This window comes from Condylostylus longicornis, unplaced genomic scaffold (genome assembly GCF_029603195.1).
Source record: "Condylostylus longicornis isolate FDR11 unplaced genomic scaffold, ASM2960319v2 ptg000038l, whole genome shotgun sequence".
NCBI classification, from domain to species: Eukaryota; Metazoa; Arthropoda; class Insecta; order Diptera; family Dolichopodidae; genus Condylostylus; species Condylostylus longicornis.
In genome coordinates this window covers 7385778-7412373 of record NW_026578007.1, presented here as the reverse complement: position 1 = coordinate 7412373, position 26596 = coordinate 7385778, and the positions used below count along the sequence as shown (strand labels likewise).

At 23.3% G+C, this 26596-nt stretch overlaps 1 protein-coding gene across 2 annotated transcripts; it reads left to right on the top strand.

The window, feature by feature from the left end:
• Positions 1-9943: 9943 nt before the first annotated feature.
• Positions 9944-26012, top strand: LOC129609150 (putative uncharacterized protein DDB_G0282133). Of its 2 annotated transcripts, XM_055521045.1 has the most exons (7): positions 9944-11002; positions 16933-17076; positions 17178-17339; positions 17471-17647; positions 18967-19113; positions 19848-20128; positions 25113-25269. In XM_055521045.1, exons 1-7 carry the CDS (start codon positions 9991-9993, stop codon positions 25131-25133), a joined length of 1944 nt encoding a protein of 647 aa, XP_055377020.1. In that variant the 5' UTR covers positions 9944-9990; the 3' UTR covers positions 25134-25269. The 2 variants fall into 2 exon arrangements, with proteins under 2 accessions (XP_055377020.1, XP_055377021.1); XM_055521046.1 differs by lacking the exon at positions 19848-20128 and having other exon boundaries at positions 9948-11002; positions 25113-26012.
• The last annotated feature ends 584 nt before the right edge of the window (positions 26013-26596 follow it).

Genomic DNA, 26596 nt, shown 5'->3' with positions numbered 1-26596 from the left:
TCTTCTCTATATACAATTGTGATTCATTTTTGTTTTGTGTTTACATTTAATAAGAAGAATATAAAAAATTAAAAATTAATTACCGGGGTCCTCCATAATTAGTTGAAAATGGAAAAATGGCGCGAAAGTTCATAGTGTATAACACAAAACTGTGAAATAATAATAAAATATTATAAAATTATTTTTTATATATTAATAATTATAGTGTTAAGTTTCTCTTATAATATAAAATTAAATTGGGTATTAAAAGTTATTTCGAATTTGAATATTTTAAATAAATTTCATCAGATCTGTTGAGTAGAGCTATTTTAATATTTTTTATTGCAAAATAATTTTATAATTAATTATAAAATCTTTATTATTTTATTAAGAAGTTGAGCAATGAATATAATGTTGCATACCTAACTCCTTTAAAACAGATGTTTAACTTAATAAAGTTGGGTCAAACCGATGGTTTGTGTTGTTGCACTTTTCCTTTTAACAACCTACCACACTATTAAAATTATTTTCATTCATAAACCAGATTATTTCTAAGATTGCATATATTTAGGATGAAAGATTTATGCAGTCTTTGAAATAAAGCAAAAATTACTTTAAAGAGGGGCTAACATAATGCTCGATTTTAATAGTTACTTGTGTGAGTTAAGAAAAATAATTATATTTTTAGACTTTTGCGTTTATAGAAATTTGAAAAAGCTTGCGGTTTCGGAAATATAAGGCGTCAAAAATTCAAATTTTACTAATTTCAAGAAAGGATGAGTTGAGAGGGGGTGAAGATGCAAAAAAACTTTCTTCGAACGAAATGAACTGTTTGTTAGTGCCCAAAAGCTGCTAAAATTTCAGGCTCCCACAACCTGGGGTCTAGAAAAAAACTACCTCAAAAATTTGGAAAAAAAATGATTTTAGATAACGGTAAATTTTAACGGCCATTTTGTTTTCTAAAATTTAACTATAGTATGACACGATAGCAGAAGGAAGTAAGCCACTGCCTTTCTGCGTTTACAAAATTTGAAAAATGCTTATGGTTTCACTGCAACAAATAGTTAAAAAATGGCATTTTTAGGGTTTTGTGGTGGTATAACTTCTAGAGGGGGGAGATAGGTAAACATTTTCTTCTACGGAAATAAGTTTCTGGTAAAGATTTATGTCCATATTAAATTTCAGCTTTCTATTTTCAAGGGTGTTGAAGTTTTGTAAACATGTCCACGAACTAATAAGAACTTTTTTTTTAAATTTTTTGGAAAATTGAGAGAATATTCAGTGAAAATTTAAAATAACTACGTCCTACTTACCTATGAAATAAATAAAGTAAATAATTGTTTAAATTTCCTTAAATTTTTTTTCTTCAAAATAATAATAGTCCATGAATTCCGTGAAGCAGTAATACGCCCTCTTTTCATCCTAAATTTACGTATAATTTAATTGAAATATTTTAATTTCATTGCGAAGTCTTAAACTTAATTGAATAAAATCGAGATAAATTGTACATGTTTAATCTAGTTTTTCAATACATTATCGGTTATAATCGTACAAAATATATATAGTCCAGCTCTATTAACACTGTAGCTCATTAAGTACTTTTAAATATGAGTATATAACAAATGAATGGATAAGTTCTGTGTTTTAAATTCCATTAAAATTTTCAATCGTCCATTTAACTATTTCAACTTTAGCTTAGTTAACTAAATAATATTTGATCCAACCGCCGATAGGTTTTTATATTATTTATTTTACTAAAATCGATTTAGTTACACATTCACCAGAACATTTGAAAAGTATAATAGCATCCTTTTGCAATAATTATAACAATAAATATGTTAGTATAAAATTTTTGTATTTGTAGTATTCTCATTCCTTTTGATGTCCCACAATATATTTGTAAACGCATCCTAAAATGTTATTTTATTGTATAAACTTTTTCTCTTAATGTCTAAAATTAAATCAGGACTTCATTTGTAAATGTTCGTGGATATATTGTCACCCCAATTATTGTTAAATAATAGCATTCCCGATGAATGCTATTATTTAAAATTTTAGAAATTTTTTTTAGAGCAAAGCGTAGGATGATCGTATAACACAAATAATACCAACATTTCTGATATCAAATATGTAGAGTGTTGTTGATAATAAAATAAATCAGCGACTTCACATAATCTCATAGAGAATTTTGGCTTCAAATCGCCTGAACTTGCTATTTCGGATACTCACTTATTGAAATTTGAATTTAATAATTGAAAGTGAATTATAACATATTTTAGTAAACATTATTAGTGTGTTGTGAAAATTTTTATTGTTCATACCGTGGGCTGCAATTTAAGTGTTGCGGAAATCAGTTCTGCTGATAAAACCATCCTATAAACCGCACGTGCTCGCGTTGAATTCTCTTATATAGAGATGAAATAATATTTCTAAACGTCATCTCTTGTGGTTTTATTTTATTCCATATGCTAACACACTTTTTAAGACAATAGTTATTGAAAAAAAGAGTGTTGACTGATAAAATATTTCTATAAAATTATGTAATTCAAATAATGCGTTATTTTATGTTTTAAATAAAAGATTTTAGAAATTTAATGCTCTTCAGATTATTGATTATTTTAAGAAGTTACAAATATGCGATTTTTATGACATTTCTATATGCGTTTGTACTCCTCTATGTAAAAAATTTATTGTTATTAATATAAAATACTTGTATATGATAATTAAAAATAAAAAGTGTGTATGTATGCTTATGAAAAGGCGTGTATAACTCATAAATACAATTTACACACACACAATATTCAACATTTTTTTAAGCCTCCTTTAAAATTTTTATTAGTGGTATTTGAAAAATGAAAAAAAAAAATTAATTTATTTTTAGAAACATAAGCTCTTTTTAGCTTAAATTTATAATAAAAAATAATTTATTCTTAAATGGAAAAAGTCAAATCAAAAAAATCCTCTTTTTTTTTTTTTTTTTAATTTAAATGAATTTTCATAATTCATGGTCTTTTGAATCTTAAATTTATTTTATTATATTTTAAATGCTACTTTTAAAAAAAAATATTTGCAATTCTTTAATCAAAAAGAAAAATAAGAAAAATAAAATTAAATAAGAATCTTTGTTTTAATTTGCCCCCTATTTTTTTTTTATAGGTTTTTGGAAAATGTCCAACAAATTTTGAGGTAATAAATTCGATTTAATTACATAATTCTTAAAGTTGTTGCAGTTTTTTTTATTGTTCTGCTTGTTTTACTTTTTTTTTTTTTGTTCCTAGGTATTTAAGAAATTTATTATCAGGACATGTTCTCCGAATATATAAAGAAAATTTTTTTTTGTGTTCTCGTATACCAACCATGTCACATGATTATTAAAATTGACATTTTTCGTTTTTTGTTATTGTACATAATATATAATGTAAATATATGTACATATGTACTGAAGATTTATATAAAAGGAAAATTATTTTGGAAAATTGCCAAAATATTGAATATTTTCATGCTTTTTTTTTTATAAGTGTAATAAACACATACATATGTACTCCTAAAAACATATGTTAAAAAAAATGGAAAAAAAAAATAATTTCTATTCTTGTGGGTTTGTTTTTTTGTTAATATTGAACTCAATATGTAATGAACATATGTACATATGTATGAGTGGAGGATTATTTTTCCTTAAAGACATCCTTTCGCATTTAATTAAACCGATTAATTTGATATTATTTTTAAAATATTGGAGTAATTCTATTATGTTCGTTAAAATATCAATATTTTTAAATAATATTTAAATGATTGCCTTTAAGATTTTTTAACTTTTTAATGATTTTTGAATAAAAACTATAATAAGAAATATTCGATAATATTTATAGTAAAACATTTGAAAATGTTGTTCTATATATTTAACTTTATATTGAAAGTTATTAAAAAATAGAATATCATAGCATTAAGGTCCTTAACTCCCTTAGCATTTAATTGAACATAATTTTAATTAGATTCCGTGAGATACTTATAAAGGCTTAATTTTTATTAACTCTAACACTCTTATAAACGAAATCGTTTATAGTTTCTATTAAAATCAAAAATAGTATAAACTTTTATACAAAATTTTTAAAATTTCAAATGGGATTTGTTGCTGAATTTATATTTATTCGTAAAATTTTTAAAATTTCAAATGGGATTTGTTGCTGAATTTATATTTATTGATCTTGCAAAGAAACCTAATATTGACATCTATTTTATTGGAAAAATTGCCTTTATGGAAATTTTTTGCAATACTTGTCTTTTTGTTTAGAACTCAGATTTTATTTAAAAAGAATTAAGAAAATTAAATAAAGTTAAGAACAATTTAAAATAATATACTACATATAGCTTATATTTTTACTAAATTTTTGACTAGATTTTAACTTTTCATATACTACGTAATAGTATATTTTATAAAACAAGGGAGATATACTTTTTACAAAACTCACATATTGATTTTTCTGTAAAAATGAAAATTTTTGTGTTGGGGTTGTGTATAAAATAGCTGTTTTCAGCAAATTGTTTGTCGGTCTCTGCACCAAAATATATTAATGTAATTTTTGTATCTAAAAAAATGAGATATAAGTTAAGTTTTAGGTCTCATTGTAGCGATCAAAAAAAACAATAAAAAAAAAATACAAAATTTTTGACAAATATCGACTTTATTGGAAAACTATAACTCAAATCTACTTGTTTGTGATACCAAAAATAAAGATTAATCAGTCAAATGTAAAACAAGACCCCGATGATTTCTCTACGTCACATAGTTCTGAAGCTATAAGCACTTATTTATATGCAAGAAAATTCCTGAAGTTATTTGCCACCTTATGTGAAACAACCTGTGATGCATAAACTGAATTTCGTTAGTTTTATTACGTATTATTATTTTTTTTAAATAAAACCTGAACATGGACCGATATTTGACCACAACAATTTTTATTCATATTACCTATAAAATAATAATCAAGGGTATTTTTTTAATATTTAGGAGAAATAAAATCCGTGTGCTTAACCTTTACAAAAGGGACATTATTGAGCATATTTAAAGAAATGGCGGACTTCATTTAAATTTCGTATATGAATCTCATTGCTCAGAAAAATTAAATAAACTGGTTTCCAAAAAGAAAGCTAGTTTCAAAAAATTGAACATAAACTTAAAATTTAATTTAAATTTTGGAGTAGTTCTAGTTTGACATAAATGTGAAAGAAATTTGGCATAAAGTTAAAAAAATATTTTTCACAATCTTGAACAATACTTTTGTTAATAAGAATAGCTTCATTGTGATTCATGGTTTTCAAATTTAAATATTTGACTAAATAAATGTGGTCTCTGATTTTCTTTATGTGAAATTACTATGGATATTTTAGTAGGTTATTTTTTTGTTGATCAATAGCATCACCTTTTCAACTTATTACCTGGTTTAGTTCTCACTTTTTACACCCTATTTATTGGGTAAACAGCTTCCGGAACATACATAACTTTTTTTTTTGAAAATTCCATTAATTCAATACCAAAGGGATCGTTTTTGTTTTTTGTTCTTATTTACCCAGATAGTCTATTTTGCAAATCGATTTCGTATCTCTCTTTTAAATATTCCGTTTTAATTTTAATTAAAAACTATAAAGTGAAGGTTAATTAATTTTTACAAAAAGTCTTTATTCTGTTTTTATTTTTTTTTTGGACTTACTAATTCGATTAAAAATTGCCAGTTAACGTTTCAATAAACATTTTATCAAATGGTAATATGAAATAAATTTGAATCAAAGTTTAATATGCCAGCAGCACAATTGAATATTCAAGAAAATTTTTTAAACAATATTGTGAATAAGTGCAATAAAAAATATACAGAAAATACCTAGAGCATTTTTGGAATTGAAAATTTAAATTTTCCGAGAATTGTAAGATTAATCATAATTTCCCATATAAATATATTCATCCGTATATGGAAGATGAAAATGTTAATTACTTATATGAAATTTCAGCAATAATTGAATTCTTTTTTGTTATAATTGAAAAATTAAATTCAAAATTTATTCTACCCTTACCTTTCATAGAATTATATTGAAAACTTTGTATTCATGTACTTGAATTTAAAATAATTGGAATGCTTTATTAAATATTAAGCTAGCCCTAAAATAAAATAAATAATAACTTTTTAATATCTTATTAATTAACACTATGAAAAGATGAAATGGACCCCGAAAAAGAAATTTTTTTCTAAATATCTCTATTCAAAGCAATGTTAAAAAATGCGAAACAATCACATTATAAGACAACTTGTTTTGAACAATTAAAATACCTAAAAGATTTTATGTTCAAAATACCTTAAAGAAAAGCCGAGGAAATTGATAGCTTTATAATATGGAATACACAAAATATTGATTCAAAACGCATGCTATGTCATTAACAGCGACGATGAAGAGCAATGAACGCAGGTGACTGCCCTGGGGAACTCCAGAACTAGCCACAAGCAGGGACGACACCGATGATAAAAGATAAGAAAGATAAGAAAGATAACAGTCAACCAAACTTACAACATTGTTGGGAAAATCATAGAACCTCTATTTCAAAAAAATTACATCGTGGGGTAAAACGTCAAAGGCTTTGCTAAAATCAGTGTAAATCACATCTGTTTGACACCCATCTTCCATATGGATGATCTGGTGGAAGCTGCTTCTGTTTTGGATTTTGATCACCGTTGATTTCTTCTTTAGAAAATCGTGCTGGCAACTACTAATAAATGGAATGCAATGGGAGTAAATGCCATCATATATCATTAATTCAAAAACTTTTGGAATGGCCGAAAGTTTAGCAATAGGACAATAGTTTTACCACATCACTTTTATTGCCCTTTTTATGAATCGATCTAATAAAGGTTTCCTCCCAGATAACGGAGCCGCTAAAGAAGAACAGCATTTACTCAAAATTATTTCAGTAATACCATCAGGCCCGCGAAAAGAGCTAGAACCTAAGTTGAGGTATTTTTCAAGGCGAGTTTGACGCAAAATATGTGTCGATATATATGAATCTATGGAGGAAGCAGTATGGTTCCTCAAATAATGGAAATGGAGGAAGGAGTATGGTTCGGCGAAAAAGTCACGAAAAAGTTCGGAAATCACTTTAGAATTATTACTTGAAGAACCGTTAAACTTCAAAAAAGTTGGATAGCTATCACATTTCCTCTTATGATTAAAAAATTTTCAAAAACTTCTAGGATTATGTATAATGCCGTCGGAAATTTTTAAAATATGCATATCATTATGTTGTTAAGCTGCTAACTTGAAGGTATCATACGCAAGCTGAAAGTTGCCGTAATCACTAGCACTCCTTCAAGAAGGATATTTGCGCCAAAATTTATTTTTTTTTATTACACAACCTTCTCAGTTCCTTAAAAAACCATAGAGGACCGGAATCGGAATTCCTATTCCTCATAGTTGGAATAAATAATTCAAACGCTCAAATATGAATTCATAAAACTTACTCGTCATCGACTCGATATCAGTAATACCAAATACTGAAGAAAAATCGTAAGCAGAAAAAAAACCATTTAACATTGTGAAATTAGTCCTTTTATTTTTCATTTTGCTATGGTTATACTTCAGTATAATATATGACGGGAGCAGAAGCTAGTAGCTACTTTTTTGCGTCTCCGGAATTCAAAAAATTTAAAAGTTCAAAGGTTTAAGAAACTTTGACTTTTAGAGGGATGAAAGAGGGTTGAAATATTTTCTTGCAGAAATAAGTTTCTAGTTAAGATCTATCTGCGTATAAAATTTCAGCTTTCTATTTTAAGGGGGGTAGAAGTTATGCAGGCACCCGAATCGATGGACGGATGGATGGACAGACAGATGGACAGACAGATGGACAGAGTAAAACTAATAAGCACTTTTTCACGTTTTATTTTTTCTTGGAAAAGTGTTGAAAATATTATGACTATAAACTAAAATATGTTAATAAGTACAACATGAACTTAAAGAAATCAACATTTTCAAATGTGTTTTAAATAATGAAGAATGAATTTAATTTATTTTGTAATTGATTAGAAATTAAACACAAATGGACATTTGAAAATTTTTTGCATTATTTAAGAATTTTTTTTTTATATATTTTTTTTCTATTTTAATGAAAATAGAAATACAGGAAATGAAAAAATGTAGTTTTAAAGGAAAAGAAAAAAATATATAAATAAATAAATAGAAAACGGAAGTCCATATTTAAAGGACATTAGAAAAATTTAAAAGAAATACCAAAAGAAATTTAAAACCGGAAAATATTTTTAAGCAAAAAAGAAAAGAATTTTTTTTTGAATAAATTTTTAAATAATATTTATGGTATTTACCGATTAACATTAATATAAAAAAGGGTGGACTGAGCTTTAATTTTCTTTTGAAAAATATTGCCAAACAATTTGAATTAAGTTCTACTAAGAAATATTAAAAAAATTGCACTTTTCAAATCAAAAAATGAATTCTTTAATTGAATTTACTAGTTTCGTAGTTTCTCCTGACTTCATGGGATAGGATGTGTTATTAATGTATCAAATTTTCGCAATTTTGTAATGCAGAACTGCAAAATCAAATAAAAAGGAAATAACAAGCCTTTCCAGAAAATCGGATCTCAAAAATAAAATGAGCACTGTTTTTCTTTATCTCTTTTTAATTAGCATAACAAAAGATTTTCCCAAATTTGCTCAAAAATTTTCGAAAAATTTCGAGTTTTGTAAAAAAAAAAATTCAAAAAAAAATATAAAAATTCTAACTTTGACGAGCTGTATCTCGAAAACTATGGTTCAAGTCAAATTAATTGTAGTGTAAAAAAATAAAGAACAATCTGTAAAACAAGCTCCTAATGATAACTCAATGTTCTATGGTTCCGAAGTTATAAATATTTATTTATATTTATAAAAAGTCCGGTACCCTTTTTTTCAACAGACTGTAGCTCGAAAACGAGTGTACCCCGCCATCCATACAATGTTTTACTGGAAATTGATCAGAAAATCATCCCTGATATATTATTTGCCACCTTATGCGAAATACTCTTTATACACTATGTATTATTCAGAAAATACACAATGTCATCGTTTATATGCTGACAATATAAAAAATTGCAAAATTTTAGAATAAAAATTTGCGAATTGCCCACCCTAATACATGCATATTATAATTCAGTATTTAAGTATATTATAATGTATGTGTTTGAATTAATAAAACATGTTTTTTTAATATTGTTTTTTAAATAAATATTTCACTTCAATTTAATTTTTTTTTTCATTTTTATTATAATTGTTTTTTAATGTATTCACAAAAATTTTTTCAATCTAAATTTTTACAAGTTGTACTTACAAAATTTTTTAATAATCATTTACTCTTCAAACTTTTTTTATTTCAGAAGTACATAATATTTTAAAATATTTGAAAATTTCAACTGCTTAATAAAACTTTTAATTTTTGCTTATGATAAAAGCAAAAAAAATAACCACGGAAAAGCTAGGAAAAAGTTAATTCTTTTAATTTGCAAACACGCTGTACAATTACTGAAGACTTTAGTTTCTATATACTGCTGTTATCTTGATAATAAAATTTGAAAGAAATGGTTTATTTTAATTGGAGGCAGATAACAATCAAACTACGCTTAAGTAAGTTTACAAAGCTATGCAACAAAAAATCTTAAAAAATTTTAATTAAGAAATTTAAAAATACAAAAAAAAAAAAATAAAAATGCAAGTTTATAATATTTTTAAAAAAATATTTGTGTAAATAAAAAATAAAAAACACATGAATTTATAAAGGATGGGCTTATAAAATTTATTCTATAAATTTATACATATATATGTCGCACTCTATAATATTAATTAATTATAATTGAAAATATAAATATAAATTATAAAATATAAATTAAAAATAAAATTACAATTATAATTTTTTTTAACCTATTACTACAGAAATAAATATACGGAAATTTAATAGTTTTTTTTTATTTTGAATTCGAAAATGAATGATAATTTAAATATTAAAAAAACAATATTATCATTTTTAATTGATAATAATAATAATTTTAATAATAATATACACAATACAAAAAATAATAATCAAAAACGCTTAAATTTATTAAAAATTTTTACATATTGGTGTTGCTTATTTTTAATATGTGATAATTCATGTGGTAGCAATGGTATTATTGTGAATGGTTATGAAAATAATAATAATAATAATAATATAAATAATATAGAAGAAAATTATAATAGCAATTTTAATAATAATAAAAATAATATTATAATTGATACAAAGAGAATAATAAATAAATCAACAGCAATAACAGCAACTTTAACTACAATTACAACAACTGTAAAACCTTCCGTAATAGCATCATCTTCAGTAAAATTAACAACGATAAAAACAGGAATTCTAAATGCTAAACCAATTAATAAAATATTATTAAAAAATAATAATAATAGTAACAGTAATAGTATATTGCTAAATAATGACATAATAGTAAATGATATAGAAGCAGCGAATTTAATAAAATCAAATAAAACAATACCAAATAATAAAAAAATATTAAATAATATAATAAATTCAAATATAATAAATAAAAATAAAAAATTAATTAAAAAGAATTTTAATAATAATAATGAGACTAATTTAATTAAAAAAAGATACGACAATAAAATAAATAGAATATTATTAATTAAAAAATATAATAAAATTAAAAATAAAATTAAAAGAAGTATAAATAATAATAAAAATAATATAAATAAATTAATTTTCTATAATAATTACTATTATAATAAATTAAATAAAAATAAAAATAATATTAAAAATAAAAGTAATAGAATAAAAAGGCATTCAGGTGATTTACAAATAATTAATAATAATAATAATTATAATAATAAAAATAAAGACTTAAATACAAAAATGCTTCAAAGACCTGATTTTTATGATGATGAAGATTTAGAAGATGATATCGATGATTCTTATGAGCTCTTATTACGAAATTCTTCTGGTAAGTATAATTAATAATTAAATACAGAAAAAAAATTGAAAAAATAAAATTGAAAATTATTTTTTTTTTTATTTGGGAACCAATCTAACTTCAAATTTTAATGTCATAAAACCGAGCGCATTTCTATTGAAAGTGTTATTCTGACTACACTCTTTGTTCTTAAGAGTATATGGCATAAAAAAATTAAGTGCTATAATGGTATAAAACAATAAATGCCTAGAGATTTTTGCTTTAGTTTTTTGTACTTTCAACAATATTAATAAATACTTCAACATACTGATATAACTGATGTTGATCGATATTACAGCTGATACTGATAATACAACGTAGTGATATTCAACATACTGATATCAGTTTTACTTACAAGTGAAACTGATATACGATTTTAATTTTGACGTAAAATAAAAATTATGATCGCTTTTAAAATTAAAAAACTATTCATGAAGCTTATAAAAAGCAGAAAATTATAATGACAACTCATTCCAAAACATTATTACATTTTTTTCACATTTATTTAAAAAAGTTAATCTACAGAATTCATTGGAAAACCATGGAATTTCAAAATGAAATTCGTAGTAAATTGCAAAATGTGTCTGTTCTCAGTTTGTTAAATTGGAAATTTTCCTACTTCATAAATTATAAATTGTTTTTAACTATAAGTTCTCCTAAAATTATGCAAATTACAATAAAAATAAAAATTTATTCCTATTCTATTTTTTTCTTTTCTGTAAAACGGCATAAGAAGGACATACTTTTGTAACTAAACTCCTCTGTCATCACTCATAACGTTCTTCTGTCCTTTAATATTAATTTTTTGAATATTCAAAATAAAAAAATTTTTAATAAAAAATCAAACCAATTCTCTTAAATAATTTAAATTTCTAAAAGAATTGTTTTTGCAAAAAAAGTGATGTTCTCGTATTGCATACGCTTCGGAGTGAGTAAAATAAAATTGAATGGAACATTAACAGAATGATTGAATTAGGGAACTAATTAGGTCAATTGAACGCTTTTATATCAACTTTTGTTTCAGAACAAATTTATACTGTTGCATTTTCACTTTTATACGTCAGTAATTTGATATACGTACTTAATCATTATATAAAAAAATACTACTTAACAATATCGATGATTTATTTTTTATTCCATTGAGTCCGTTAAGTCCATTTTAAGTAAAAATTAAATATTTTACAGTTTCACTTTAAAGTAACTTAGTTTTCAGTTTAAAGTAACAGCTTAGTTAAGTGGACATTTATTTTATATGCATAGTATAAATTTCTTCTATCCAACTACATAGGTTTCAAATTCAACTATTGAAATTATCATTGCTTTTAAAGTAAAGGCGTCTTCAAATTGTAAATGAACTTATGAATTCTAAAAAATATAAATTACTAAATATTAATATAGTTTCCTAATCTTAAGAGACTCGAAACAGTGAAAAATCGCATATTGAAAATTTTCAAGAATAACTTTCTAGTACTGATATTTGCTTATTTATATTTTCCCACGTAAGAAATTATAGCGGTTAATATCTGAGAAAAAGCTGTCGCGAAGTGATTGTTTTAAAACTCGTTGCTATTAGATTTGAGTTTTCCTCGACGCGCTTATGATATTGAATAAATTTTACAAAAACAATAAATTATCATTCAATATTCAAATTATTATTCAAATTATTATTATATAACAGACAAGCATCAGAAATATTTGGTTCTCGTAAGTAAATTTTTTCCTTAGGATCCATTTTTACTTAACATTCTTGTATTTTATATGTCACTTTATTCAAAGTTCTTAAAAATTTTCTAAATAAACAGACGGATAAGAAAAGTTAATTTAATAACCAAAAACTTTTTTTTACTAAGTATTCATAATCTCTATCTGGACTAGCATTGCGTTTCAACTTATCTCTTTTTATACAAGTCTATATTCAGTTCTACTTTTTCAGTAAAATTATATAAAAAAAATATTTAATTGCATTTATTTTTATATAAAAATAATTATACTGTAGGACGTAAAATCATTTTATAATCATGTACATACATTTATAAGGTCACGCATGGAAAATGGACATCCTGTAGTTTTATTTTGGGAATAATAATGAACGTTGATAATAAAGAACTATCAAATTAAACGCACGCAGAATGTTCCTTTTGTAAAAAAAAAGTATTCAGAAACGCTTCAGTATTTTAGTTATAAAATAAAATTTTATGATTAATACTATATAACAAAAAACCAATAACAAATGAAGAGGATTATATTTTGCATTTGATATGTGAACTTATTTGTGTGATAAATTCTCTTTGTTGAATTGACTGAATCACGTAAATTATAAGAAAAGTATTGCAATCGCTCACAAATTTTCCATGTCGAGTTTTTAACGAAAATGCATGCAGTATAGAGAAATGAGAATCAAGTATTTTTAGGGAGATGTTAGTTCTGGTCGAATCGGACTACAGAAAATTAAATTTAAAAGATAAATATGGTTTTCAGCAAAGGCGAACTTCATTAAATTTTGTACAAATTTGTAAATAAATGTTGAGTAAGAATAGATTTGCTTGAAGTTTCAAAACACAAAATTGTGCAGACTAATATCTACCGTCTGACTACTTATGAACTGACTCTAGAACTGATTCTATCAAAATTTTTACCTCAGTTCCATTATTCTACAACATTACGAGTATAATGATGAATCTTGCTGAATGTACATTCTATATTCTTTTTAGCACTTTTCCAAAAATTTTTTGAAAAAAAGTGCTTATTAGTTTCACTCTGTCCGTCCGTCCGTCCGTCCGACCGTCCGTCCGTCCGTCCGTCCGTCCGTCCGTCCGTCCGTCCGTCCGTCCGTCCGTCCGTCTGTCCGTGTGTCTGTTTACAAAACTTCTACATTCTTAAAGATAGAAAGCTGAAATTTAATACGTGCATAGATCTTTACTAGAAACTTATTTTCGTAGAACAAAATTTTTACCTATCTCCCCCCCTCTAGAAGTTATACCCCCCCAAAGCCACAAAAATGGCCCATTTTAACTATTTGTTGCAATGAAACCATAAGCATTTTTGAAATTTTGCAAACGCAGAAAGGCAGCGACTGGCTTTCCCTAGCGCGGTATACGATAGTTAAACCTTAGAAAAACAAAATGGCTGCTCAAATTTACCGTTATCTAAAGTCCTTTTTTTCCAAATTTTTGATGTCGTTTTTCTCCTATACCCTAACCTGCAGAAGCTTGAAATTTTAGGAGCTTTTAGACATTAACAAATAGTTTATTTCGTTAGAAGAAAATTTTTTTCCATCTCTAACCCCTCTCATGTTATCGCCTCTTGAAATTCGTAAAATTTGAATTTTTGACACCTTATATTTCCGAAACCGCAAGCTTTTTCAAATTTCTATAAACGCAAAAAGCTAACGGTAAATTCCATGACATTAAAAAATATAATTATTTTTCTTAACTCACACAATTAACCCTTAAAATCGAGCATTATGTTAACCCCTCTTTATATTAATTTTTATATATTTCAAAGACTGCATAAATCGTTCATCCTAAATATATGCAATCCTAGAAATAGTTTCGTTTATGAATCAAAATAATTTTAATAGTGTGGTGGATATACATAGATTTTTAAAAGCAGTATTTTCACTTGTTGAAGGGAAAAGTGCTACAATACAAACCATTGGTTTGACCCAACTTTATTTTTTTTTCAAAATAAATGTTAACTATCTACTCGTAACTAACCGCAAGTTATCTGATTCAAAAGTTCTCAATGATAATAAGCTAAGAAGACGATTAGGATAAAAGGTTAATAAAATCATGTGAACAGGACGTTTATATTTCTGGTAATTCTTATTTCCAGCTGTTCATGATGGTTTTAGCTTACACCTATAAACAAAATACTGAACATATAATACAAAACTACGGAAATGGCGAATACATTATTGTCTTTGATTTTAGTATTTTAATATATAAATAATTAATCAGCGTAGGTGGAAAATTAATTATAAGAAATACGTGTAAACTATACGTACGAGTTCAATAATTTATTGATATGAAAAATACGTATATGTTAATGTGTATATATTGTTTTAATATATTTATTTTAGTATTACTGATATGAATTTAATGACGATTGATATGAAATTTAATTGATGGTGCAGTGGCGTTATATACAAGCAATTAAATCTATGTATGTATAGATTTGAAAAATTAAAAATATGTCGCTAAAACATTTAAAATTTTAAAATATTCGTATATGGTATAGTATTTACGTTGCCAAATTTTCAATAACTCACTTCAAATAATTACATATACATATGATTGTATATCCAGTGTCGGGTTTAGCTGTTTACCATAAACTTGAAAAGTTCTGAAAAGAAATGAGTTTTACATTATTTTAGAATTTTATACGATGCACGAATAAATTATACTTAAACGCGCCCTACTTTCAATAAAATGCGTGAGAATAAATAAATTATTATAAATTCTCTATTTGAAAGGTTTTTGAAATTCATGTAGATATGACTCAAAAAGAAGCGCAACAAAATTATAATGTTTTTAGCTTAGTTTTTAGAGAAAACTCGGTTCATGTACAGCCATTTAGTACATTTTGTTTCATAAAATTAAGAAATTGCAAGAAATTTACAATTAACTCAAAATTAAAAATTTATTTTGCGTTCTTTGTTTTATATTGTGCAAATATCGTACACAATGTGTTTCCTGAATTATGAATGATACAAAACGTTCACTAAAGTGCTCTTTAGTTTTCAACAGGCAAAACATTTTTCACCTATTTCAGAATTCTAATATTGTATAAATCCGTGCCTGTATGCCTACAATTTCTTAGTACATATATATATATATATATATATATATATATTTTTGAGGTACATTAGTAGGCGGTCACAAAAATAAGTTTCGAATAGCAATGGAAAAAAAAATGCATAATATTCTGACCCAGTTTTCTTATTACGTAAAATACTGTTTTATTTTTTCTTTTGTTACATTTGTCACTGTCAATAATGCAAATGTTCAGATATACAATTACAAACCATAGAAAAAAGTAAAATATTTATACAATAGAAGCACAATATCTATACTTATTGTAGAGTGGTATATGTATATGTATATGCATTTACTATAAATATATATTGCATGTGTTCATGAATGTGTAGGTAATATAAATATTTTACGAAATAGTAACTTAAAAAATTACTCAATAAGGATATTTGACTGTTCACATTAAATTTAATGATTTAATTTGAATATTGAATTAAGCACGAATTACGTTTATATATAACTTTTGTGTGAGCATAATTGTATATATGGTGTATATTTATATTGATATACATATATCGTAATTACAATCGAAAAAGAAAAATAATTTAATTATTGTATTCAATGAATATGCCTCTATATTAAGACTTTATGCTAACTGGTTGGAATTTCCAAAATTACTCGTGCTAAAGTGTGCTTTTGTGTAAATCTTAGTGATTTATAATCTAAGTTTGAACTCCTTATTTCTGCGAGTAAAGAAAATTTCTTAAACAGTTGCAATATGAAAAAAATATGCAAATTAGAAAAAATTGCTTATAAAGACTTACTTTACAGCCGCCAAAACCTTTTATAATCGAAAGATAGGAAAAAAACCGTTAAACAGACTAATAAGAAATTTTATACGATACACGAATTAATTATTACGTAGTAAGACTAGTAAAAAATGATTTTTGAAGCAAATTTCAGTTTTGTATTTCAAATTTAATTATCGCTAAAACACAAACTTTCTTCAAATCTTTTGTTTCAATTGTAATTTTGTATAACTGCATTTCAAATATATCTAGATTTCGTATAAGAATTTTTAAATCAATTTTTTTCTTTGTTATAATACAAAACAATTCTTTATTGCATTTTTTAACATAATTATTTTAATTTTTTTTTGTTTTATAGCGCAAGGAATGTTTATCGGCGCTGCATGTAATGGGACATGTCATAGCGACTTAGCGCATGTATATTGTGATCCATCGACTTTAACTTGTGGCTGTGACAAGAACCATCCTGTTATTATTGGGCTTGCAAAAGGATGCGCCAAATGTACTATATTCAGATTGATTTTATTTCTTTTTTATTTTTTATAAAATTATTATAATTAATATTAAATTATTATTTTTCTCTTTTTTTTACTATAATTATAGCAAAAAGATTGGGTCAACAATGTCATTATCATGAATCATGCCTATATAATGATGAAAATTCTTTATGTATTCAAATAAAACACAATGCGATGTGTCAATGCAAAGATGGCTACCATATGGTTAGTTATACAAAACCAATTAAAAAGAAATTTTGTACTCGAGGTAAATATGAAAATAATCATATAATATGTTAAAATGTTATAATTTTTTATACTTATATGCAAAAACATATAACATATTTTTATAATTCAAATTATTAAAAAATTAATCTTATTTTTTCTATTTCATTTTAGATATGGTATTAGTTAATTCTGATTTGCCAACATTATTAGGTGTAGTTGCTGGTATTTTTGTTTTAGCTGGTCTAATATGTATGGTGCTTCATTTGTTTAGTAAAACAAAATATCCACGTAGGCCATTTCGTGATACAAATCCATCTCCAACAATATTATATAACTCGAATGATACAGGTGAATATTATTTGTATTAATTTAAGCGTTATTTAGATCGATTTCAATATTATTTTAGAATTGTATAATTTTCAATTAAATTTTAGAAGGTATATGATTTTTTTTTTTATTGTTGACTGCCTTTTATCTTGGAAATATATACAATTTTTGATTCGTTTTGTAAAAAAGAAACTCGTATAATAAAGAAAGAGTTTTAAAGTTCAAGTGCTCTGTACTCATTTAGCAAATTAAAAAGGATTAATTCATTTTATTCAGTATTTTGCCCTTTAAAGAAAAAAAATTTTATATGAGCATGTATATATGGAAAATATTCAAAGATAAGAGGATTCTTTTCAGAAAATTCACTTTGATAGGAATAGTAGAAATTATTGTAAATATTTTAATTGAATTAATTTTCTCAATTTGTATTAAATTTTTTTTTTGCATATGTGCATGTATATGTTCGCAAATTTGCTATTATTTATATATGGGATTTGTAATAACTATCTTAAGGTAAACTTGGCGATTTTATTAATTGAAATTATATGACGATAAACCACGTTCTTGACAGTTGTCAAGATAAAGTTTTATATGAGCTTGCTCTCCAATTTCCGCTTATTAAAATAACATCGATTCGATACCAAAGTATTAGAATTATACAAAATTACAAACTGTGCGGATATTTTTAGCCTGATGATGTATATTCATTTTTCAGTCACCGTTTTGAGTCATTTTCAAATTAGAACTCTCATTTTTTTAACTATATATATTGTAATTTTTTCCTATATAAGATCACTCATTCTATCAATTATTGGATTTTCAAATCCTTTCTCTAATACATTTGATATAAGCCCTTATTTGAAGCATTTGAAATGTTAAATTTAAAAACCAGTTCAATATTGAAAATCAAATTTTAGCCGCTTTCCTACTAATCTATAGAACCATAAATTCAATTTTCGTTATAGATTTGTTTGTCTATTTCGAAGTGTTGGAACAATTAAATAATTTTTCTTTTTCTTCAATTCTTATTCAAAATTTTATAATTTTACATTTATTTTCACTCCCATATATAATATATTGCTCATATTTTCATATTAAATTCATTTCTAATATGTGTTTGTCTTCGGAAAATATTTGTCTCGATTTATAAACATTGTCACTGAGGTTTAATTGAAACAAGAAACAAATAAACAATCTGTCTGCTGGTTTATATTTTATTTTTTTTAAATATTTCATACTGTAATATTGTACTATCCCATTAAATATTAAATTATTAATTGTTAATTATTTTAATTTTAAATTATTTGCAAATAATTAATTATATAAAATATAATTTTTAGGTATTCCTTTAACGGTACGATCTGGACGACCTTCATCACGTTCGAGTTTTCATTCAAGTGATTCATTAGGTTCCTATGGAAACCGTCGACCTTCAAGTGCTTTACAATCGGGATCGAAGGGAATATTAGTCTCAACATCTCGTACAGGTATAGTTTTCTATATTCAATTAATTTAGTTCAAATTTATTAAAAAGTATTATAGACCTTGTTTTTATTACATATTAACAAAAAAAAAATGTTAAAAAATATTTATTTTACTTTTTACTAAGTTTTACTTAAATTTAATACCTTTTTTTTGTCAAAATATCCTTTTATACACTATTCTTATATATTTCATTTAAAAAAAAAATAAAAAAAAAATAAAAAATACATTTTTTTTAGCAAAAGCATTATGAGCTAATTTTTAACTTTTTATTATAAAAATTTTTTTATTCAAATCTCAAACAACTATTTTTCAAGTTAAAAGCGCTAAAATATCAAAAAAAAAAAAAAACAAGCAAATTTCATAAAAAAAAAATTAATTAAATAAAATATTCTTTTTCTTTTTTTTTTTCTTTCTTAAATCCTTTTTCCCCTCTTGATCTTTCTTTTTTCTCTTATCGCAAATCAAACAAAAAAAAAATTATCAAAAAAAAAAAACAAAATTGTTGCTATTTCAAAATTAAAAAAAAAAAAATTAATTTTTTTTTTGCATTTTTTTTTTTTTTTAAATTTTAACATAAAAAAATTTTTGATTTTGTATTTATTTTTTTTATTATTTTTACATCTTAATTTTGAATTTTCAATATTAATAATTTTTTACTTTTAATTTTTTTTTAATTTAATTCCAAATCAAAAAAAAAAAAAAAAACAAAAAAAAAATTGTTATATATATTCTGCAGGTGCGGCTAGATCGGCCGCTGTTTTACTTGTATCATGTCATTTAACTGCATTAAGTAAAAAAAATCAAAAAACCGATTTGCATAGACATTTAGAAAATCAATTAAATGAACAGCGTAAGCTACTACACCTGGAATTATCTCCGACTAGACAAAATCGGAAAATTCGTTCTTTATTGAAAATTAATGGAATAGATAGAAACACTGATAATTCAGATTCTTTAGATAGTAATTTACAGGTTGGGGCATTACCAACACCAGCTAGTGGAAATCCTGTATTCGCGGTATTAAATTCAAAATATAAAAATATTATTAAAAAAAAAAAATATTATTATTATATTATACATATATGTATATATATATATATATATTATATTTTATATATTTATATATATGTGTATATAATAATATTAAAAAAAATTCAACTATATATATATGTATGTATATATATTTATTATAAATATTCTTATTATATGATTTTTTTATTTCAATATTGTGGTGTACAAAAAAAAAAAATAATGAAGCAAAATAGAATTTTTGTTTTTTTTTCTTCTTATTCTATTAAAAGAAAATTAATAATTCCGATTTGTATAACAATCATTTTTTTTTTTCTATAATTTAATCTATAAATTATTTCTTTTAAATTTTAATATTTTTTTTTAATTTTTTCAGAAATCTTTATATAGAATGTGTTGTTTTTTGGTTTTTTTTTTTTGGATACAAAAATTAAAATATAAAATTTTCTTTTTTTTTTTCATTTGGTTTTCCAGCCGAAAATAAAAAATGATAATTTGATAATATTTAAAAAATTTATATGTTTTTTTTTTTTGTTATACATATGTGTAATAATTCTGCTTTTCTTTTGTTTCCAAAATTTGTATTTAAGTATATATATATATATATCTATATAATCTTATAATTACAACACAAATTACATGCAATTTACAAAAACAAAAACACCACATAAAGAAATATAAAATTTTAAACACATTTAAAATGAATTAATTATGAATTTTATTGTACAATAATGATTGTGTTCTTTTTTAACTTAGAAAGGATAACATTAATTAATTCTAAATAGCACTCTTTGAATAATAAGAGTTAAAGTTTTTATATAGTATTTACTTACTCACTTCTAATATTATCACTGACTGATCAAAATTGAATTCTAGCGCAATTTAGAATATTTTTTTTTCGAAAAACTTATTTCCCATTATATAATTTACACATTTTTAGAAGTTTAAAGAAAATCATATTATAAGTTTTTAATATGTTGTTGATTGTACTTTATGTATTAATTACATATTTGTGCTATTTTATCAATTATGGAGCACAAGAACATATTCTCATATAATGAGAAATTGTGTATATGATAATAAATAAGTGTTTTGTTATATTGTACATCGCTATATACATATTTCTTTAAAAGTAATTTTTATCAAATTAAAGTATGCAGAGCTTAAATTGTTTGTTCCATATATGTATTGAAGAGCAAAAAATAAAATAAATTAAAGAATTTGTTATCTCAACGTTTCCTTGCTAGTAAATGTTCTTTAAAAAATCATTAATTTTGATAAGTAGATATTTTAAGAGTCATACTGTGGAAATTCATACGATTATTAAATTTTTTGGTACTGAAAATGTCATTAAACAAGATATCAAATTTTAAATTTCTATGAAATATATTCATCCCATTTTTGTTTTAATTTAATAATAATATTTAATAAAGAAATCTCAAATTTAATATTAACAAAAATAATATATATAAATTTTTTTTTTAGTTGTATGAAAAGAAATGAATTTTTTGGAATAATGAATATAACTTTTGAAAGTACTGATTTTATAGGATAATTAATAAAATTACGTGCTGCTGGATCTCCGCGAATAATGTTAATTTTTCATTATTTATATATGTATTGCTATCTTTACAGGTTATAGTCTAATTAAAACTTTTCGAAAGGAAAAATTTATAATAATAAAGTTATCTTTATTCAAGTACAATAGTTATGTTATACAATTTCCCATTAATTTCTCTTCTATATTTCCATAAATTCCAAATGTTTTATAATATCAAAAATTTTAATAATATTTTAAATTTTCGGCTGGACATTGCTCTTTTTTTTCAATCGTTTACATAAATGCAGATTTAATATTATATTGATCTACTTAGGAATACAATTTTAATTGCTGATTTGATTGCTGATATTTTGTATAGATGAATTTGCATTTAAGTGGACGCCTCAAATTTTCATTTTATGTGTGTTTTTTATTTCGAATTCTAATATTTAATTAAACATAAATGTTTAAATATTTAATACAATATATAAAAGATATTATCAAATTTTTGATTATATTTATTAATTTCAACTATGTGACAATTGTTTGACAAGTTGTTTATTTTCAACTTTTAACAATATTAACTATAGTATTTTTTCATGTACTTGAAATGTATGCATGATTTGCTTTACAGTTTTTTTTTTAAATACGTAATTAAAAACAAAATATACAAATTTCTTAATAAATCAATAAATTTTAAAGAAATAGTTGTAGTATTCGAAAATTTGTTAAATTTTATGTAAGAAATTTTAACAAATTATATTTTTTTTCTATAAAAATGAAGAACATATTATTTAGGAGATGAATTTTATAGCCTTGAATTCATACAAAATTTATTATTATTATTAGTTTTACAAAATTCTTTATTATTAGCGAAACTAAAAAAAAAAATAACTTATAATTTCTATCTGAGACATTTGAAATTTTTCATTTAAATAATATGGAATGTTTTAATTTTATATATTTTAACAATTCTTGATGTTGATAATATACTTGGATATTTTTTTGTTAAAATTTATTTTACTTACAAAATTTCAAAAGAAAAAAAATTGTACTTCTTCAATTTCTTTTTCATCATAACACGATTCATTTTATCATACAGAAATTTAAAGTACTTACATAATAAAATGTTGCCATGTTGTAAAATGACAAAAAATAAATAACGTTTTGTTATAAATTGTCATAATTATGAAGTGTAGCGCAAATTTACAAGAACACTAAATTTAATGTTTAAATTAGAGATTATTTAATTATTTTAAGAACAGTTAATGCTTTTCTACGAATGTTATTGTTCACATATATTGGTGCTTAAACTTTTAATGTTAGTAATATCAAATATAAGAGTTTCAATATAATTTTATTATTTTCGTACGAGTATATATAATTTCGCAGCAACTATGCAATTTAAATGGTTTTAGTTTTTTATGTTCGTATAAGATTATGTGTATTCTCTGTACATGCAAGAATTATTTTTCTGACCTTGTACGAATAAGAGCTGGTTTATAAAATGTAAATGATATAAGATATAAAATAAAAATTAATTCGCTTGTCCTCTTTTAAGCTAAGCTATTCCAAGTCAAACTAACTTTTCTCTTGGCAGTTTATTGGTTCGCTTGAAATAAGCTGAGCAGATTTTTTCTATTACACTTTATTCGACAATTTTTTTTTTTGGCGAGAATAGTATGAGTGTGTAGTAGTATGGTATATAAATTAATAAAAAAATTTTTTTTTGACAGAGGGAAAGTAAAATTTGATTCAAATTTTTTGATTATTTTGAGATTTCAAATTTTTATGTAAAATACATTGATTCGTTACGAAAGTCGACGAACAAATTGCGGGGGGTATAAAAGTCTATAAGGTCTCATTGCGAATGTAATATCTTTTAAATAAAATTCTCTCTCTATATATATATATATATATATATATATATATATATATATATAGTGCGCAAATAACCCATAAAAGAGGCACGTTTCATTGCACATTTCATTGTGTAGATTAATTTTTCTAGTATTCTAAAAAAAACATAAATTTTTAGGAATTTTGATTTTAAATTGTAAGTTTTCCAATATTACTAAGCATAATAAATTTTTTAAATCATTATCGCCTTAATGTTAACATCTTATTTTACATTTTTTTAATTATTCTCTTAATAATGAAAATTTTTTGCTATATCTTTGTCAAGTTTTTTAATACGAGTAGCTATATAGAATTTAATTTGTATAATTTTAAAGGGTATACATTAGTTTTTGATAATTTATAATAATTCCAATAAAATACTTTAATTACGAGTATAATAAATATGTTTTATTATAAGAATAATTAATGACAAACTATAGTAATTTCAATCATATTGTGTAAAAATATGAATTTATGCCATTCAATTTTATCGATAAATTTTTTTTCAATTCCATTTATTTATATTGTTCTTATGTACAGTATATACTTAAATTCCTTGTTTTCCATTACAGAAATTATAAATTTTTGATTATATTTAAATATATTTTATTAAAAATAAATATGAAATTATTTCGCTATATGAAAACTATTTTCCAGCTCCTCACAATAATATTATTTGTTTTATGTTTAATATTTTAAAACTATAATGGGAATCCTTTAATGTCCTTTATTGAAAAGTTTTTTTTTCATTATTTTCATTTGAAATGTTTGAAAAAATGATCATTAATGAATGCATCTATCATTGTCATTACTCTGCATTATTAGTTGAATTCTTACATTTTGTAGTTGATCATTTTGACAAAAACAATTTTACACTTAATTGCAGTTTAAATTTTTATTTTTTACAAAAAACAAAAAAATATTTCATAAAATTAAAATTAACATTACAAAAAAAAAACAAAACATGATTACATTTCACAAATAATGGCACATTCCACTAAAATTATCGCAAAATTTTTATAAAACTCAAAAATGTCCTGCATTCAACCCCAAAATTTTTATTTATCATTCCTAAATTATATAAACTTTTTTTTTTTAATTTTTATTATATTTTTAATTATTATTGGTTAATTTCAATGTTTTAAATATTTTTTTTTTGTTTATTCACATGGAAATGTCCTTGTTAATGTAAATGTTCTGAATTAATTTTTTTAATATTATTTGTTTAAATTTAACAAAAAAAAAAGTCAATATACAACTTTTACAAATTCGAAAACAAAAAAAAAAGTTAAAGCTTTGCACACTTCTGTCCATGTTGCTTTTGTTAAATAATTAACTTTTTTTTTATTTACAATTTATTTTGCAAACAAAAAATATGAGAATTGTTCCTATAATTGTTTTATTTTTTCTTTTTTAATATTATATTCTTCTAAAATTCAAATTGTATGTGTATATATTATTATTATATACAAAAATAAATGTTTTTTTAATTGAAATTTATAAAAACACTACACAAAAATTAAATATTTTTAGGTTCCCGAAGAGCAAGTTTAACATCAATACATAGTGTACCATCGATTCGAAGTTATAGCGCTATGAGATTTGAAAAAGAATTACAACAAAAAGAGATAAGACAAGAGATGAAAATACGTTTGGGACAATTGCAACAAGAGCATAAATCAAAAGATAGCCTCCATCCTCCATCCGAAGGCTTTTAGTTTATAATTTATTATGTACATATATTAAGCGATTATATGTAAACATATTATATAGAATTTGTATTATAAAATATTGTAAGAAGAAATCATTTATTTCTAATTTTGTTTTGCTAAATATGTATAAAATTTAAATGAAAATGAAAACCAAATCCATTCCAAAAATAAGCAAAATAACAAAAATAAACAATGTTGTATTATAAGACTACAAGATACTTAGTTAAATTAATAGAAAATGAATTCATTAAAAATAATTTTTCTCATGATACGTCTATATAGATATATATATGTTCATACATACACAACATAAATTTACATTAATTCATATTAAAATATAAACTTAAAAAAGAATTAACAATTAAGTTGTAATTTCAAAAATTATAATGCAATGCCAAAAATATGAAGAAGCAAAAAGAAAAAAAACGATATCAAAACTTAACTACAACGTGTCTAAAACAAAACTCATCAAATTGAAATTTAATATATTGAATTATATGAAAAATTTTGAAAAAAAAAAAATAATAATAAATATATTAAAATTAAAAAATATAAAAAGGTAAAGAAATAAATTAAGCGTTTTTTAAATTAAAACTTTTTGAAGAAGTTTTGCTGAAACGCAATCTTATAATAAATAATATTAAAAAGAAGAATATTATTATTTTATAGCAAAAAATATATAGAAATTAAAATAAAAACATTCGAATTTAAATAGTGAAATATGTTTTAAAATAAAAAAATAGAAGCTAAAATAAATATGAAATATAATGTAATTAAAAAATATAAAAATCATAAAAAATCAACAATATTAGAAATTGTATGTCCTCTCTCCTAAACTGTAGTAATTTTTTGAACTGTAATGTAATTTTTTTCTGTATTGGATATCTTAAAAAAATATTCAATAATTAAAATTAAAATTTCGGGGTATTGTAATATGAAAATTGGTTTTTGCTATCGGATAAAATTAAATTTAAATTTAAAATTTTGCTTAGAAACGGCCTAACATGTGAATGTTATTTAATTTAGTTTAAAATAATTTAATTTTAAAATAATGAGTTTGTTTTTTAGCCCAAATTACTAAATAATTGTTGAATTAAAGATTCCATGAATTGCTCCCTTTGGCCTATACGAGTAGTAGTAAACACTTATTAATTTTAGTCATCGCTCGATTTAAATATTATTAAATGCAAATTATTAAATATACTTATTAAATATTATTAAATGCAATTTATTAAATTAATTGATATAACACGTTTATGGCAAAAATTAATATGATTCGTTTATTTTTAAGGAAGAATCGTTTTT

Excerpts from the sequence above, each read along its gene's own strand:
- LOC129609150 (XM_055521045.1), top strand. The coding sequence starts at position 9,991 with ATGAATGATAATTTAAATATTAAAAAAACAATATTATCATTTTTAATT. Across the intron at positions 11,003-16,932 it reads CTTATTACGAAATTCTTCTG|CGCAAGGAATGTTTATCGGC; the intron begins GTAAGTATAATT and ends TTTGTTTTATAG. Across the intron at positions 19,114-19,847 it reads AGTCTCAACATCTCGTACAG|GTGCGGCTAGATCGGCCGCT; the intron begins GTATAGTTTTCT and ends TATATTCTGCAG.